General features: G+C 38.3%; 1 protein-coding gene across 1 annotated transcript; it reads left to right on the forward strand.

The window, feature by feature from the left end:
- Positions 1-244: 244 nt before the first annotated feature.
- LOC134796288 (DEAD box protein 52 homolog) lies at positions 245-15,060 on the forward strand. Its single transcript, XM_063768355.1, has 13 exons — positions 245-391; positions 472-708; positions 2,178-2,363; positions 2,665-2,813; positions 2,991-3,094; positions 3,226-3,298; positions 3,921-4,133; positions 4,665-4,777; positions 5,321-5,421; positions 8,458-8,603; positions 10,309-10,389; positions 13,692-13,838; positions 14,847-15,060. The coding sequence occupies exons 1-13, from the start codon at positions 314-316 to the stop codon at positions 15,049-15,051; spliced, it is 1,833 nt and encodes a 610-aa protein (XP_063624425.1). The 5' UTR covers positions 245-313; the 3' UTR covers positions 15,052-15,060.
- Positions 15,061-16,439: the final 1,379 nt, after the last annotated feature.

Here is a 16,439-nt window from a genome sequence, read left to right on the forward strand (position 1 = left end):
TTTCCAAGGAATCAATTCTGTTTTAAGAGAATATTTTAATTTAAATTACATGACTATATATGTATGTATATCTGTATGTATGTTCGCAATACCCTATTTTCAATTATATTGAGTGTTTAAGCCGCGTAACATATGACTTAAACAGCTTCGGTGACGTCTTGAGCGAGCGTGCCTGTCAAGGAAAAATGACAGATGTCACATTTGTAACTGACAGTGACAGCGTCTGACGCATTCCAGTTGTCAATAATTCAATAATACTCGCACGTGGATTTTTGTTGAAATGTTTTATTAAAATACGACTAAAACTGATAAAATGGACGCTTACGATATATTTAAGAAACTAACCAAAGGTCTAACCTTCAAACAACGCGTTTTAGGCGTTAAAAACAACGTAAGTTGCACTTATAACCTCTCGTTCATCGTGTTCTATTTTGTTTGATAAAATTATATTTACACTTGATTTTATTTTAGCAAATTGCAAAGCCTTCACCGGTTAAGAAAGAGGAAGCATTGGAGATTAAGGAGGAGTTACCCAGTGAGGATGAAGATGAAATTCAGAATGCAAGCGCCGGCAGCGAAGCAAGTGATGTAGATTCTGGCGATGAGAAGGAACTACAACTGTTGGAAGGAGTTAAAGTGGGAGAAAAAAGGAAAAAGAAAAAGAAGGAGAAAACGGAGGATTTGCTTAAAAAACTGGAAATTGAAGAGGTTAGTATTAACAAGTTTTTTTAAGAAAATCAGTGACAAATCTGTACAATAATTTATAATGTTTCCACATATTGAAGTTTATGACATTATAATGGAATAAAAGATTCTTCCTCTTCTTCCTCGCGCTATCACAGCTCATGAGAGTCTGGGGTCCGCTTTGACAACTAATCCCAAGAATTGGCACTAGTTTTTACGAAAGCAACTGCCATCTGACCTTCCAACCCAGAGGGTAAACTAGGCCTTATCAGGATTAGTCCAGTTTCCTCACAATGTTTTCCTTCCCCGAAAAGCGAATGGTAAATATTAAATGATTATTTCGTACATAATTTCCAAAAAATCTCATTGTTACAAGCCGGGGTTTGAACCCGCGACCTTCGGATTGAAAGTTGCATGCTCTTACTGCTAGGCCACCAGTGCCTAATGGAATAAAAGATTAACAATACTTATATCTTAAAGGCGTAGGGATGTGACGACCCCATCGCCCGCTGGTTTTACCAGTGCAATCAGTCAACGCAGGGCAGCTTGTGGCGAGCTGTTGGGGATTAGCGACCTCACGTACCCGAGTGCTCCTGGAGAGTTCTGTTACCCGCAAGGAGGGTGGGTGGGACAGGATTCTCTGCCTCTGGCTTGCCTTAGCCGGCCGGCCAGAGTGGAGTCGTTAGAGCTATAAGCTCCAGGGGTGGAAGTGAAATATGCATAAGGCGCGAGTTGGCACAGTGGCTGTTAACAGCCACTGGGTAGAAAGCGGCGCACACCTCTCGACACCCCTGAGCCGCTCACACCGGTGTTGCCCTTGAGCCATCCCAGATGTCGCTTTTTGTGGGGGCCCATCTTGTGAGGGCGAGTCACCGTCTGCCGGAAATAAAATTGCATACCGTTTTATTAGGCAGGCGTCCGGTTTTTTACCCCATAGCTCAGTTCTTAGTCCATCGCTTTCACCCAATAACCTAGTACATTTTAGATTCCATCAACTCTCAATAGTCCTTACACCCTGGCGGGTGCTGCCTCTGCGTGCGTCCCATGACACTGGCAAGGGCAGCCTCCGCTCGGTGTACCCCTTACATTTCATTAAAGTGTCAAAAGGGCCTCTACGTGTTGGCTTCGGCTCCGCGCACGCCTCCCAAAGGTCCGGAACACCATTGTTCCGTGATGGGAAAGACATACTTATATCTTATAACAATGTAAAAATGTAAAAAATATATATTGAATTATATATAAAATAGTTCCGGTAATATTTGATCCACATAGCTGAAATTGGAGGTATAATGCTAGAGAAGGCAAGGTAGCCTTTGTATTAACCTCTTAAGTCCCCATGTACTACAGTAGTACAAATTAAACTCTTATAGTTTTTTGACAAAAACTATTTTTTACTATCTCTGATTCTTGTGTTGTTGGCCTTAGGCATCCCAGAGGTATAGAAGCAGTAGGTGCATTCTTAATTCTACATTACAGCTCTTTATAAATTCCAGCATAATCGTTTCCGCAACGAACATGGCATCAAAGTGGTTGGTCGTCACGTCCCAGCAGCTCTGCAAGACTTCTCCGAGCTTGTGACCAAGTACAATGTGAAACAGGCACTTGTGGACACTGTGATGAAGTGTGGGTATGATGAGCCAACACCGGTGCAGAGGCAGGCGGTACCTTGTATGATGGAGGTCAGTTATTGCCTATTTGGATCACTTAGATTCTGATGCCTTAAAAGATTACTGAATTAACAGGCAAAGTTTTACTAGTGTCATAGTTTTTTAACACTATTTATTTTTTACATTACAGTTACTGGATTTAAATTAAATATATTATTACTCTAAAGATTGACACTACACTATCAATTTTATATAAAAGTAATTAGAACACAGTATATTTCACAGTAAAATACCTTATTTAATGTCTGTCTTCTTGTATGCTTTCCAATCTGCTCGATTTTTGCCTTCTTAAAGGAAGTTGTTTAATATACAGGACCGCCAAATCCTAGCCTGCGCGCCAACTGGCTCTGGCAAGACCTGTGCTTTCCTTCTGCCCATCCTGCACACACTCGGAGCCTCACAAGGAGGCCCCCGGGCCCTAGTGCTCTGTCCCACCAGGGAACTGGCACACCAGATATACAGGTGGGTTTGCGCTATTTAGAAGTACAGAATACATGGAAACATGGAAAAATTGACTGCCTTGGTTGACACTCAAGCTCAAGACTCCAGGATACCAGCCACTAAACCTTCACAGCCAAAATTAAGTTATATAATATGAATACCTGTGAGAGTGAAATAGATTCAGTTTTGTTCCGACAGGGAGGCGCTCCGGCTGAGCGAAGGCACAGAGTTAAGATGCAGCGTTGTGCGGAACATGAAGGAGAGCAAAGTGAAAGAGCGGGAGGCCACTATAAGGAGGAGCGGTCAGAATATAGCAAATGCCACATTTTTAATTGCATATTTGAGTGCCCTGAGAAAACTTCCGACTTCACTTTTTACTACAGTATTTTTTTAATTAACCGCGGATTTATATATTTTTTTTATTATATTACAGATATTGTTATCAGCACGCCAAACAGATTATGCTACCTACTCAACAGGGATAACGTGAATATCTCCCTTGACAAGTGAGTACCAATTCTGACATTTGAAATCCACTGAAATTCATTGCAAATATCTGTATGCTCAAAAGTTGTCTAAAATATAATCACTAACCTCTTGTCAGATAACCTGTATTAAGGGGCCCACTAATTAACAGTCCGCCGAACGGTATCGGCCTGTCAGTTGTTCGGAACTGTCAAAATTTTGTTCTAACTGACAGGCCGATACCGTCCGGCGGACTGTTAATCAGTGGGCGCCTTTAGATATTTGTAAACACTTAAATAAAAACCGACTTGGTCGTATCATATCGATCACATCATACCGAATTACAACCAATTTGGCTTTAGCTTAGCCACCGGACGAGGCCTGCGTTACGGAATTCTTACATATATGTAACTGGAGTATTTTTAAAGATTTTGTTTTTATCGGTTATTGTAAAATGACATTGTATGTTTGTAGGAATTTTATACAGATTATTTACCTATTTGGCTTTAAAAATTCCATATAACAAAACAATATGAGTAACTTTTAATACCTACAAGTTTTTTGTTTACCACAACAGTAAAAAGGAGTGCGCCATGTTAAGCGAACACTGCAGCCTATGGACAAGCAAGTCCTTGATTTTTTACATTTTTTATTTTGTTTCAGAGTCCGTTGGCTAATAATCGACGAAGCTGACAAGCTATTTGAAGGCTCAGCCGACGAGCAGTCCGACTTCAGACAGCAAATGGAGCAGATACTAGCGGCCTGCGGCGGCAAACAGCGCCGTATAGCGATGTTCAGCGCTACGCATACACCCGCTGTGGCGAAATGGTGCCGACATCATATGAGGGGGCTTGTTAATGTTACTGTGGGACAGAGGTATGTTGCTGGCTCTTTATTTCTCTACAGAAATTAGTCATATACCCTTAGAGACTATTACAGTAGGTTGTGGCGGCAAACAGCGCCGTATAGCGATGTTCAGCGCTACACATACACCCGCTGTGGCGAAATGGTGCCGACATCATATGAGGGGGCTTGTTAATGTTACTGTGGGACAGAGGTATGTTGCTGGCTCTTTATTTCTCTACAGAAATTAGTCATATACCCTTAGAGACTATTACAGTAGGTTGTGGCGGCAAACAGCGCCGTATAGCGATGTTCAGCGCTACACATACACCCGCCGTGGCGCCATCATATGAGGGGGCTTATTAATGTTACAGTGAGGCAGAGGTATGTTGTTTCATTTCTTAAATTAAATTTTATTTTGATTAGAGAAGATTTTAGGGGATTATGGGGCTAATTAGCGCAGTATAGTATTCGGGCTTAATTTCACTTGTATTCTGTAAGAATACTTCCAACAATATTTATTATGATAATATGATGGTACAATTATTGTTCTTTTTTTTTCAGAAATGCAGCGACAAACCTGGTGGACCAAGAACTGTTGTACTGCGGCAATGAGAACGGGAAACTGGTGGCATTTAGACAACTAGTACAGCAAGGATTGAAACCTCCCGTTCTAGGTATTGTATTTTTTTTACTCGACTATGGTCGTTTGAAGGGACCATGGGCGTACCCAGCATTTTTTAAAGGATGGGGCAGAAGTAGGGGAGGCTGGGTACGTTGTAACAGGGTACGCTTGAAACAGAAATTCTTAGCTTATGGTCAGAGACCAGGGTGGGGCAACTGCCCCACCTTGCCCCACCGTGGGTACGCCTATGGAAGGGACGCCTAAATCGGAAACTTAAATTTGACACTACACCAACAAGCAGGCGCCCATTTTACTGGATTGAATACTGACATCTGACACTGTAAATTTTTTGTAAATTTTCGGGTCAATAAGTAAGTACAGTCAATACATACATACTTAAAGTAGACATTTACTCTTGCGCCAATAAATAAGGGGCTTCTGTGCTGTCCTCTACAGTTAATGCACGATTGCACGCTCCCTATTATTGTTACAGTAAATAAAAAAGATTCCGGTGAACAAAGAAACTCCTGCATTGTTGAAGTCGGTTAAAAAATTATAAATATTCTTTACATAATGTAGTTATCTTCTATTTCAGTGTTCGTACAGAGTAAAGATCGAGCGAAGCAGCTTTTCAAGGAGCTCATATACGACGGAATCAACGTAGACGTCATACATGCGGACAGAACTCAGGCACAGGTACTTATGTATTTATTTTATTTTATTAATTAGCCTATAGGAGTGTCCCACTGCTAAAGGCTTCCCCTCTTTCCCGCAGGTACTTATTTATTATATTTTATTTAACCCTTTGAACGCTGAACCCAACGCATGTGCGACGAGTCGTCGTCAACATCGTCTTGGTAATTACCACGTATTTTTTTCTGCCCAAAAATATTGTAAAAAAGCGAGAAATCTGCATTAACTTAAAAAATGTTTGCAGACTAAAATATGGCGAACCGACACAGCCCTCCTAAACCCAAATAGTACTGTCAAGAAAAATAACAATGCAATTTTAAATAAATTTAACGCAACTAAAAATACAAATTCGAAAGGTCTTAAGTGAGATTATAGCCTCGTATAAAGTCCCCGCGTACTTGTACAAGTGGGTGGATTTCAAAATCCTGCGAAAACTTATGGTTCGGTCTTTATAAAAAAAACTAGTAGGTTGTGCGAGTTGCAACTTTTTTATATGTTTTTAAGAACTATTATCTTCATGTTCCTTTAATTACCATCTCCAATAACTTAATAGTTTTTTTTTATATAAAATGTTTTATGTGTCTAAAATCATCACCGTCTACCGGAAAAATCTGAACCTTATTGTTTGCAGTGAAAATTATAGCATACCTATCGTACGATTGCGATTTTTCTTTTACTTATATCTTTTCCATGTTGTTGTTTAACACATGGGAAAATATGCAATAATTCCTTCACCGAGAAAGTACATTTAAAAATATTTAAAATTTTGTCACGAATATTCGTCAACACCGTCATGGTAATGTCAATGTGAGCTTATCTCCGTGTATGAACAACGAAATACCGCTAAAGGTCCTTGCCCTATTTTTCACTTTAATATAGAATGCCAAAAATGATTTCACTATAAAGTCACATCATTGAATCGTGAGAAATATTACGAACAAATTTGTAAAACGTAGTTTGTCACAACAGAGCATCATCACCGTTATGCTTTGGTTTAAAAAAGTTACAAATGATATATTAGAAATAATTATTGAAATTAATGGCAAACTACATGAAGTTTATTGTGTAGCATAGACATTAACTACTATTATTCGTATTCTAGAAATAAAAACAAGAAACTCTCAAATCGTCAACACCATACCCATCATCACCGGGAAAAAATGACGACCGGTGATGATTTCATGTGTATGGTGATGACGGTTTTCTCAGAAACTTTTCTAGTTATTTTGCTATAATTCATTATGAAATTAAGCTGTATGTTTGAAAAACGTTCTCTATGTCTTTTAACACTATATAATGTCTACCTTATAAATGTAGAATAAATGTAGAAGAAGATATGACTATTTTTTTCACAATAGAGGATGGTTAGTTTTAAATAACATTTTGACTGAAGCAGGCAAAATTTTGGTCACTTAGAACTTAGAACATACAAATGTTTATTTTTTATTATCTAATAATGTAAATCGTGCAACTTAGAGTCTGTAATTGCATGTTAGTCTTGTTAAAACAAAGTATTTAAATAAGCAACATATATTAAGTTTTAAGCGACCATAGGCTACGGTACTGGCTCACTATCGTAATGGCCTTATGTTTTTTGATAATATTATATTAATTGATGTATATAATTACAGCAATTAATAATTATACCATTGGGTAGTCACCGGACCCAATACCTAACATTTTGTAACTTATGACATGCATTACAAGTAGGGGTCTTGCAACTTTAATTTATAAAACAACAAAAATACAAACTTATGCAATGAATCAAATTATCAAAAAAAAAGTAATATATCATAAAAATTAAGCTCACTGGTAAGCCAGCAATTTTATAATATGATATAAATACCAAATTATGCAGTAGATAAAAGAAGATGCGGGTTTAAACTGATAATAAGAGTACAATATTGTTAATATGATTTAACATTGAAAAAACCCAAAAAAATAAATGAATACATAAATTGCCTATTTCGCGATATAAATTATTTAAAATTATACAATAAAAATACTTGTAATATATTTATTTGTATGAATAAAATGTTTTTTTTTATAATTTTCTAAAAATAATTTATGTACCTAGTCTTATGTTCTAAAACATGTTATTTGTAATGTTTATTAAAGTTCTAAAGCCTTACAATTAAAAAAGTTTTTTGTTTTTTTAATACGTTTTTAATACATATATAAATTAGTTCCCAAATCGTCATTACCGTACATGCAGTGTCATTACCGTCTATAAAAGAGTCATTACCATACCATGATTGTCATCACCATCTTGCGTTTTTATTTTCCGAAAGCGATAACTTCAAATATAAGCCACAAATGATTGTATAAATACCATAAATATCCTCAATATACAGCCCCCTATTACTTTACCCAGCTAGAATCGTGTTAAATTAAACATTTAAAAAAAATATTTTTTTGTATGGTGAAATTTTTGGTGATGAAATCCACCCAAGTACAAATAAATACGAGTTTTGAACTCTTATAGAAATGAAAGAAAGTTCCAAATTCAAAAGCGCAAGAATAGGGAATATTAGGCAAAGCTCTGCGTAGGTGGCACCTTTGTGGCACATACAGTAAACAAACCACATTGACACATGGCCTACCGCGAAACAAGAAAATCGAAATTTCGTTATCTAATCGCTCTATCACTCTTGCATATTCGAGCAATAAAGAGGCAGATAACTAAATTTCGAATTTCGCGTTTCCCGGTAGGCCCTTGTTAACAAACCGCCTTGATGCATCCATGTCATATTTTATTGTCTGTGAAAACTTGTCAAAAAACAGTTTACGGCACAGTATGTATAAGTTAGTCTATGAATTTACTGAGTCGGTAGTGCTGCACTCTGGCGGCAGAACATTGCAGTAATATCCCCTATTGACTTGGGTCTTACGAGGATAGGGGAAGGAGTCGAGGCAAATCTCAAGATCTCTCACCAGAGGTGGTCAAAAACTCACGTAATTAATGGACACCCCCTAACTTGTTAGTTATTTGTGTTAAGCACTTAAGAAGTAATAAGAAGACAAAGTTTTATTTTTCAGCGTGACAACGTAGTCCGGAGCTTCCGCGTAGGCCGCGTGTGGGTGCTGATCTGTACGGAGCTGATGGGTCGCGGGATCGACTTCCGGGGCGTCAACCTGGTCATCAACTACGACTTCCCTCCCTCCGCCATCGCCTATATACACAGGTGAGCCATCACTTAGTTACACAAGCGCCTCATTCGAGCTCGAGTTAGCGCTTTTGAGGCTGAACGCCGCAGTGAGCTCGACAAAAAACGAGATGTGCTTAAGGCTCGGCCGCCAGCCTCAATTTCCTACAGTTATACAGGTGGTGTCCTGACGTGCCCAAAATGCGCTCGAGTATTTAGCAAGAAGATAGGGTACGTGAGCTACTTTTTTAGATTATTATTATTGATATTTTTTTTGTTGTGACGATCTTTTTGTGAAATGCATTCTATTTTGACGTGTGAAATTTAATGTATATTTACAACGAGAAATAAATGAATCTAATCTAATCTAAGGACGCACCAGAGAGTAGATTAGCTACACTCTAATAACACGAGTTAAATAAATTCCTACTCCAGAGCACACAGTCGCTGTGGCTGAAATCGGTCAGGAGAGCATCATCATCACACCAGTGGGGAGACACCCCAGATTTCGGGCAAACTCGGCTCCGTTCGGCTCAGCATTGCTCCGAGCAATTATTAGGGTTGGCACCACTTGACGTCCTTTTGCGTGCACGACCACAGATAAGATAATCACTTGAATTTTGACAACCCTAAATAGCCGAAAGGATAGTGCCATACATTAGAAACGGATAACATGATTCGTCCCTGAATCGCTGTCAAACTTCGAATTTGTAGGAAGTGTCCTTTCTGTACGGTAGTATATTTATACTGTGCTTGTGCTTACATTGGCAACGAATTAGAATAACTATATAAGTCTGACTAGAAGAGCTACTCAACTGTACCATCACCCACACTGTTAATTGACAGTAAACCTTATTACAAATAGCATAAGGTCTAAGGTCTCTATAAAGGCATTTTGAGTTTTTATGTTTTCCGAGCAAAGCTCGGTTTCCCAGATATTTAATATAATAAAATTAAAATAGAAAATACCTAATAATAATTAAGTGATATGAAAATAAGACAATAACAACTAAACAGGTCTCATTAAATGTGATTTATCGTGATTTACAAACGACGCATGCGACTTTGCCCAGCGGCCAACTATGGGGCTGTGATTAGCCTCCGCGATCGTTCTTACAGCTTGGCAAAAAAGAGTAGAAATTAAAAAGTGGCAACACTGAAGTGTCGTCCCTTTCAAACCAATGTATAAAACCGGGCAAGTGCGAGTCGGACTCGCGCACGAAGGGTTCCGTACCATAATGCAAAAAACGGCAAAAAAACGGTCTCCCATCCAAGTACTGACCCCGCCCGACGTTGCTTAACTTCGGTCAAAAATCACGTTTGTTGTATGGGAGCCCCACTTAAATCTTTATTTTATTATGTTTTTAGTATTTGTTGTTATAGCGGCAACAGAAATACATCATCTGTGAAAATTTCAACTGTCTATTAGCTATCACGGTTCGTGAGATACAGCCTGGTGACAGACGGACGGACGGACGGACGGACAGCGGAGTCTTAGTAATAGGGTCCCGTTTTACCCTTTGGGTACGGAACCCTAATAAGAAAAACGAGACGACACTACAGTGTTGCCACTTTTTAATTTCTACTCTTTTTTGCCAGGCTGTAGAAGGCTGTTGGCGCTGCCGCGCACGGCACGCACGCACGACGCGTAAAAAAAACGTACGCACGACGCGTAAAAAAACGTACGCACGACGCGTAAAAAAAACGCGTACGCGGACGCGTATAAAATGTGTATGGTTTCCAGGATCGGTCGCGCCGGCAGGGCGGGGCAGAAGGGGCGAGCCATCACCTTCTTCACACAAGACGACGTCGCCAATCTTAGAAGGTGAATCAATTGTCTTATTCTTATACATGTTATAACTGTACAAACGCCCTGGCGTGGCTGGCATGACGCCTGCGTCATGAGTTGTACCCAAAGAGAATTTTAAATAGAGAGTTACTGTCATTGTAAATTATGTAGCTACAGTACATTTACTGCCATCTTTCGACAGAAGATTAAAACTGTTAGAACGCCATTTGACTTTGATCATTATTCTTTCACTGATACATATGTGTTAACTTGTTAAATATTAATATTAACGCCATCTACTCGAGAGTAGGCTGAAGGTTATGGCGCCATCGCTCGAAAAGATTGCACCATACCTTTGGCCTATAGTCGAGTAGATGGCGTTAATATTAATATTTAATAAGTTAATATTAACATATCAGTGAAAGAATAAGGATCAAAGTCAAATGGCGTTCTAACAGTTTTATCTTATGTCGAAAGATGGCAGTAAATTTACAGGCGGTTTATATTTGGCGGAGCACGGCCGAACTAGTTAAGATTTTGTCTTTGTTTGTGATTATATTCAAGTTATTCTTGTCATTTTGGCACATGGCTTTCAACTCTACCACGCACAACTTGTAGAGTCTGTGCGGAAAGAGAAGAGTCGAGTAATATAAGGTTATAAGGGAACCGATAATACGACTATTCCACAGTAGATTTTTTAAATATGCCACCTTTTTTCAGGCTTGTCAAACTGTAGACACGGTCTAGTGAGTTAGGGTGGTCTTCTACCTAATAAGCTCTTGAGTAGTTGACGGATCTTTTCTAGGGGGTCATTGCACAAAAGATCCCTATGGCTCGAAGTGTATCCGCAAGGGTCCCCGAAAACAATAAGATAAGATAAGATAGGGTGGTATTCCACTTATCCAATTTCTTTGTCCAATGTTGCGTCACATTTTGCTTTAATGAGAGAGTGAGACGCACTGACATTGGACAAAGAAATTAAATAGGTGGAATACCACCCTTAGAAACAGAACAATGGCGTGATTTTTGGTATTTGGCAGTCAAATATTGGTTTGGTTTAGTCAGACAGCAAGAATTATGTACCTAGTACTATTATCTACATAAGTAAATATACTGCTTGAAATTGCCTTACCAGGTACCCCTTTATATACATACTCAATATTCTTTCCTACTGGAATTAATAAGAACGAATCCAAAAAAAGTTAACTATTATAAATCTACTTCTATACGTAAATGCTCAATATTCGTTCCTACTGGAATTAATAAGAACGAATCCAAAAAAAGTTAACTATTATAAATCTACTTCTATACGTAAATACTCAATATTCGTTCCTACTGGAATTAATAAGAACGAATCCAAAAAAAGTTAACTATTATAAATCTACTTCTATACGTAAATACTCAATATTCGTTCCTACTGGAATTAATAAGAACGAATCCAAAAAAAAGGCAACTATTATAAATCTACTTCTATACGTAAATACTCAATATTCGTTCCTACTGGAATTAATAAGAACGAATCCAAAAAAAAGGCAACTATTATAAATCTACTTCTATACGTAAATACTCAATATTCGTTCCTACTGGAATTAATAAGAACGAATCCAAAAAAAGGTAACTATTATAAATCTACTTCTATACGTAAATACTCAATATTCGTTCCTACTGGAATTAATAAGAACGAATCCAAAAAAAAGGTAACTATTATAAATCTACTTCTATACGTAAATACTCAATATTCGTTCCTACTGGAATTAATAAGAACGAATCCAAAAAAAAGGTAACTATTATAAATCTACTTCTATACCTAAATTAAAACGCAGTACCTAAACCACGACAACCAAACGATAGCGCGTTCTATTCTACAGACAAAGACATCTTCCGGGGAATTGGTGAACTAATAATATTATTATGAAGTAATATTATTCTAAACAGATGTAGTGCATCCATCCACCCAGTACCGTGTTTACCATAAGGGCACACGGGGCCCGTGCCCAGGGCCCCCATCGTCAAGGGGCCCCGAAGGACTGACAGTAACAGTATATTTGATTACCCATAATAAATAAAAGATCATAGTAGAAAATGTTTACTTTAATTCGCTTTCTTTACTTTCCAAAAGGGCCCCAAATTCTTATGTGCCCAAGGGCCTCGGCATAGTTTAAGACGGCCCTGCATCCACCCATCCATCCATCCATCGTATTTTCTCGGAAACGTTCATATTTGTCATGCTACTTCAGTCAACCTCAGTACTTTTTGTACCGAGACTGACTGAAATAGCAGACGTTCGTACGAAATAGAATAGACAGACAAGTTCGTACGTTTCCGTGGATGCACTCCAAACCCCGGCCCGCGACGCGTTCCAATCCGGCCCGGGGACCCCCAAAGCGAGTGCCCAAAGAGACTGACTGAAATAGCAGACGTTCGTACGAAATAGAATAGACAGACACGTTCGTACGTTTCCGTGGATGCACTCCAAACCCCGGCCCGCGACGCGTTCCAATCCGGCCCGGGGACCACCAAAGCGAGTGCCCACTGTCCGGCCCGCGGGAGCCAGGCTCCAGGGGTTCAGCATTCATTGACAGCTTAGTGGAACTGTTCCTAACAGCAGCAATCAGACACCATCTCCTGACGCAGAAACTGACGGTGGCCCGCGCGAAAGTTTAGGCGCAATACGGCCCTCAGCTAAAAAAGTTTGGAGACCCCTGCTATAGTCTGTATCTTTAGGTATTTAATTAAGAATAAACAAACAATTTGTAAACTTTTCGGGTAGTTATAACATTTATTGGTTAACCAACCAAATACAAAACGGCCTGGACCGGTCACTGAACGACCTGACTTTAACCTACTTTATTTGATCATGTAATGTTTTCATCTACCCTCAACTGGCTTAAGGAGCCATTTGAGGGTAGATTTTGTTTACTTTTATTTAAATACCTAAAGATACAGAGTATAGGTTTACTAATTCTGCTCGATTTTAAACATTACGACCCTTGTTTTACCTTCCACTATCGTATCAGTAATGTAGCTAGGCTAAGTCTTACCGTTTGCCACGCGACTTTGAACTCTACCACCCACGTCTTACATTCCACTACCGCATCAGTAATGTAGCTAGGCTAAGTCTTACCGTTTGCCACGCGACTTTGAACTCTACCGCCCACGTCTTACATTCCACTACCGCATCAGTAATGTAGCTAGGCTAAGTCTTACCGTTTGCCACGCGACTTTGAACTCTACCGCCCACGTCTTACATTCCACTACCGCATCAGTAATGTAGCTAGGCTAAGTCTTACCGTTTGCCACGCGACTTTGAACTCTACCACCCACGTCTTACATTCCAGTATCGCATCAGTGATGAAGCAGTCGGGCTGCGCCGTCCCCGACTACATGCTGGCGCTCAAACAGAACCCTAATAAGAGGAAGAAACTCGCTAAAAAGGCTCCGAGGAGAGACGAGATTTCTACTATTCTGGGGAAGAGGCCAGACAAGTAAGTACTAGCTAAGAGTTAATAAGAGAAAATAAAAAGATTAATAGATTGTATAGTATGAATTATCTCAGATGATTTTTTCGGGCTCAGGCCCTAATCTGTTAAACAAACAGGTATTGTTTCCTTTAATAGCCCCGACATAAGTAACGGGAACAAGCCCGTTTAAAAAGCAAACTTACCATTCTAATTATATGGTTCAAATTCATGAAACAGCCCAATCGGAGATAGCACGTTTTGTTATTTCCAAAGAAAAAACCACCCTGATTGTTCTCTGAATGACCTTAATACTATCATGATACTTGCGTTTTAAACGACATGGTTGCTTTGGCACGTGCTGTAGACCGCTGTTAAAAGAAACAAAGGCTTTTGTTTAACAGATTAGGGCCCGAGTCCGAAATCCGAAATATCATCTGTGATAATTCATGCTAAACAAGAGGTGTATAGAGGCGTGTAGTTTGACAGCTGCAATAGATGGCGCTGCACTATGTAATTTGTTTTGTGGTCACTAGATTATCATATGTCAACTTTTGACAACCAACGCTATCGCATAATGGCCGGCGCCGTACTGTGCCATCAATGTCATATTTCATACTAGTTTTTGCCCTCGACTTCGTCTGCGTGGAATTAGTGACAGCAGCTAAAGTAGCTATAGCGCCTGGATAATGCTAATAGCAATCAGTCAATTCGCGCATTGCTTACTTCAATTATTAGGCTATGCATTAGCTCTTTAATTCCATCCCCCTTTGCACTCTCTTCAGGGATGATTTCCGACAAAAACTATCCTATGTCCTTCCCCGGGACTCAAACTATCTCTATACGAAATTTCAACCAAATCCGTTCAGCGGCTTAAGCGTGAAGAGGTAACAGACAGACACACTTTCGCCTTTATAATATATTAGTATGGATTTCAAATACAAAGCACGGTTGTGTTTTAAACTATAAACATTTATACATCTTACACAGTCAATGGATGTTTGCTTGACATTAATATTAATCATTTATTAACAGGAGGAAACTAGAAAATGACAAGGAGTCAAAAGACGATAAGACTAAAAATAAAAACACAAACGCCAAGAGAAGAAAGATAGAGAAGACAGAGAACGGAGAACCGAAAAATAAAAAACAAATGAAAATGGCCAAGAAAAACAAAAATAAGATGAACACTATGAAAAAGAATAAAAAGAAGACTATAGTTCATAAAAAAGTTAAATGAAATCCTAATATCTAATAGGTTTTGTATTAACAAAAATAAAAAATTCAAAACTACCTTAGTATTTTATTTAAAATCAAACAAAATTATAAAATGAACCCTTTTTATTGGTCATATTTTATTTTATACATAAAACTAAACCCATACAAAATATACAGTCTTCATTGCATTTATATACATAATAACTATAGCCTTTTAATAGATAAATATCTAAAAATAATGCTAAATTCAGTGTATATTTTTCAATATGGCACCTATTTCCAATAACATTTCAAAACGGTTGTAGTTGAAACAGAGTGAATGCATTTCAACTGCAGAAAAAAATTACGGAAAATTGAGAATTGCAATCAGTCTATTTCAGCTCTTACTTAAGCTAAGTGAAATCTTAGGTGAAAGTTAATGTTTAGCCTCTTAGAATCTTCAGTATGATTGGTCCAAAAATAGCAAATATTAACATATTGAGTACAAAAATAGGCTTATTTGATTAAGAACTTACATGAGAAATGGATGGGATATTTGACCCAGATATACGTTTTTATTTAAAATCATCAGATAACTACTACTACACTATATACTAAACTGAAAATCATAATTAGATTCCAAAAAAAGTAAGTCAATGTTGCCACTTTTTACTAGCGCGTCTTGTACTTATGTAAAAATAAGTACATAAAAGTACTTTATTAAATCGTAGGAGTAAAATTACCAATAAATAAATTATCTTCACGTGTTTATTTATAAAAAGAAATTTACTATTTTACAAACAAATTATTGCAGTGGCAACATTGTCTTACTTTTTTTGGAATCGAATTACGACTCGGAGTTTAGTAGATGAGCGTTTCTTTTATTTTTTGCCATTTTTATATATTGTGACCTTTTTATGCCACGTTTGTGTTATTTCTACTCAGAATCACGAGCTCTTTCGATCCTAATAGGACAAAAAATGTCCCAGAGTTTTTTTCCTATTGTGTTACCATTTCCCCATATACTTTGTATGGCGTTAACAAAAAGGAAAGTATGAAAAATCTATGGAAATTCTAGGACACTTTATCTCCTATAAGGATGAAAAGGGCTCGCAATCCTGACTAGAAATAACACAAAAATAGCAAAAAAGGTCACAATATATCAAAATGGCATAAAATAAAAGAAACGCTCAGATATCATAGTCATATAACGCACTGTAAGATTTAATTATGTAACAAAGTTGTCACATTTCTGGCCACTGACAGAAACACTCTTAAAGCTAACTGTGGATGGCACGCACATCGGCGCCAAACAAGCATACGGCCCGCCTGATGGTAAGCAGTCACCGTAGCCTATGGACGCCTGCAACTCCAGAGGTGTTACATGCGCGTTGCTGACGTTTACATGTGCAATGACTAAGTGTGGTAATG

This window comes from Cydia splendana, chromosome 13 (genome assembly GCF_910591565.1).
Source record: "Cydia splendana chromosome 13, ilCydSple1.2, whole genome shotgun sequence".
Classification (NCBI taxonomy): Eukaryota; Metazoa; Arthropoda; class Insecta; order Lepidoptera; family Tortricidae; genus Cydia; species Cydia splendana.

Bases quoted from the DNA above. Each gene is read 5' to 3' on its own strand.
- LOC134796288 (XM_063768355.1), top strand. From the start codon at position 314: ATGGACGCTTACGATATATTTAAGAAACTAACCAAAGGTCTAACCTTC. The intron at 2,364-2,664 runs GTCAGTTATTGC...TTTAATATACAG, and splicing joins CGGTACCTTGTATGATGGAG to GACCGCCAAATCCTAGCCTG. The intron at 3,299-3,920 runs GTGAGTACCAAT...ATTTTGTTTCAG, and splicing joins GTGAATATCTCCCTTGACAA to AGTCCGTTGGCTAATAATCG.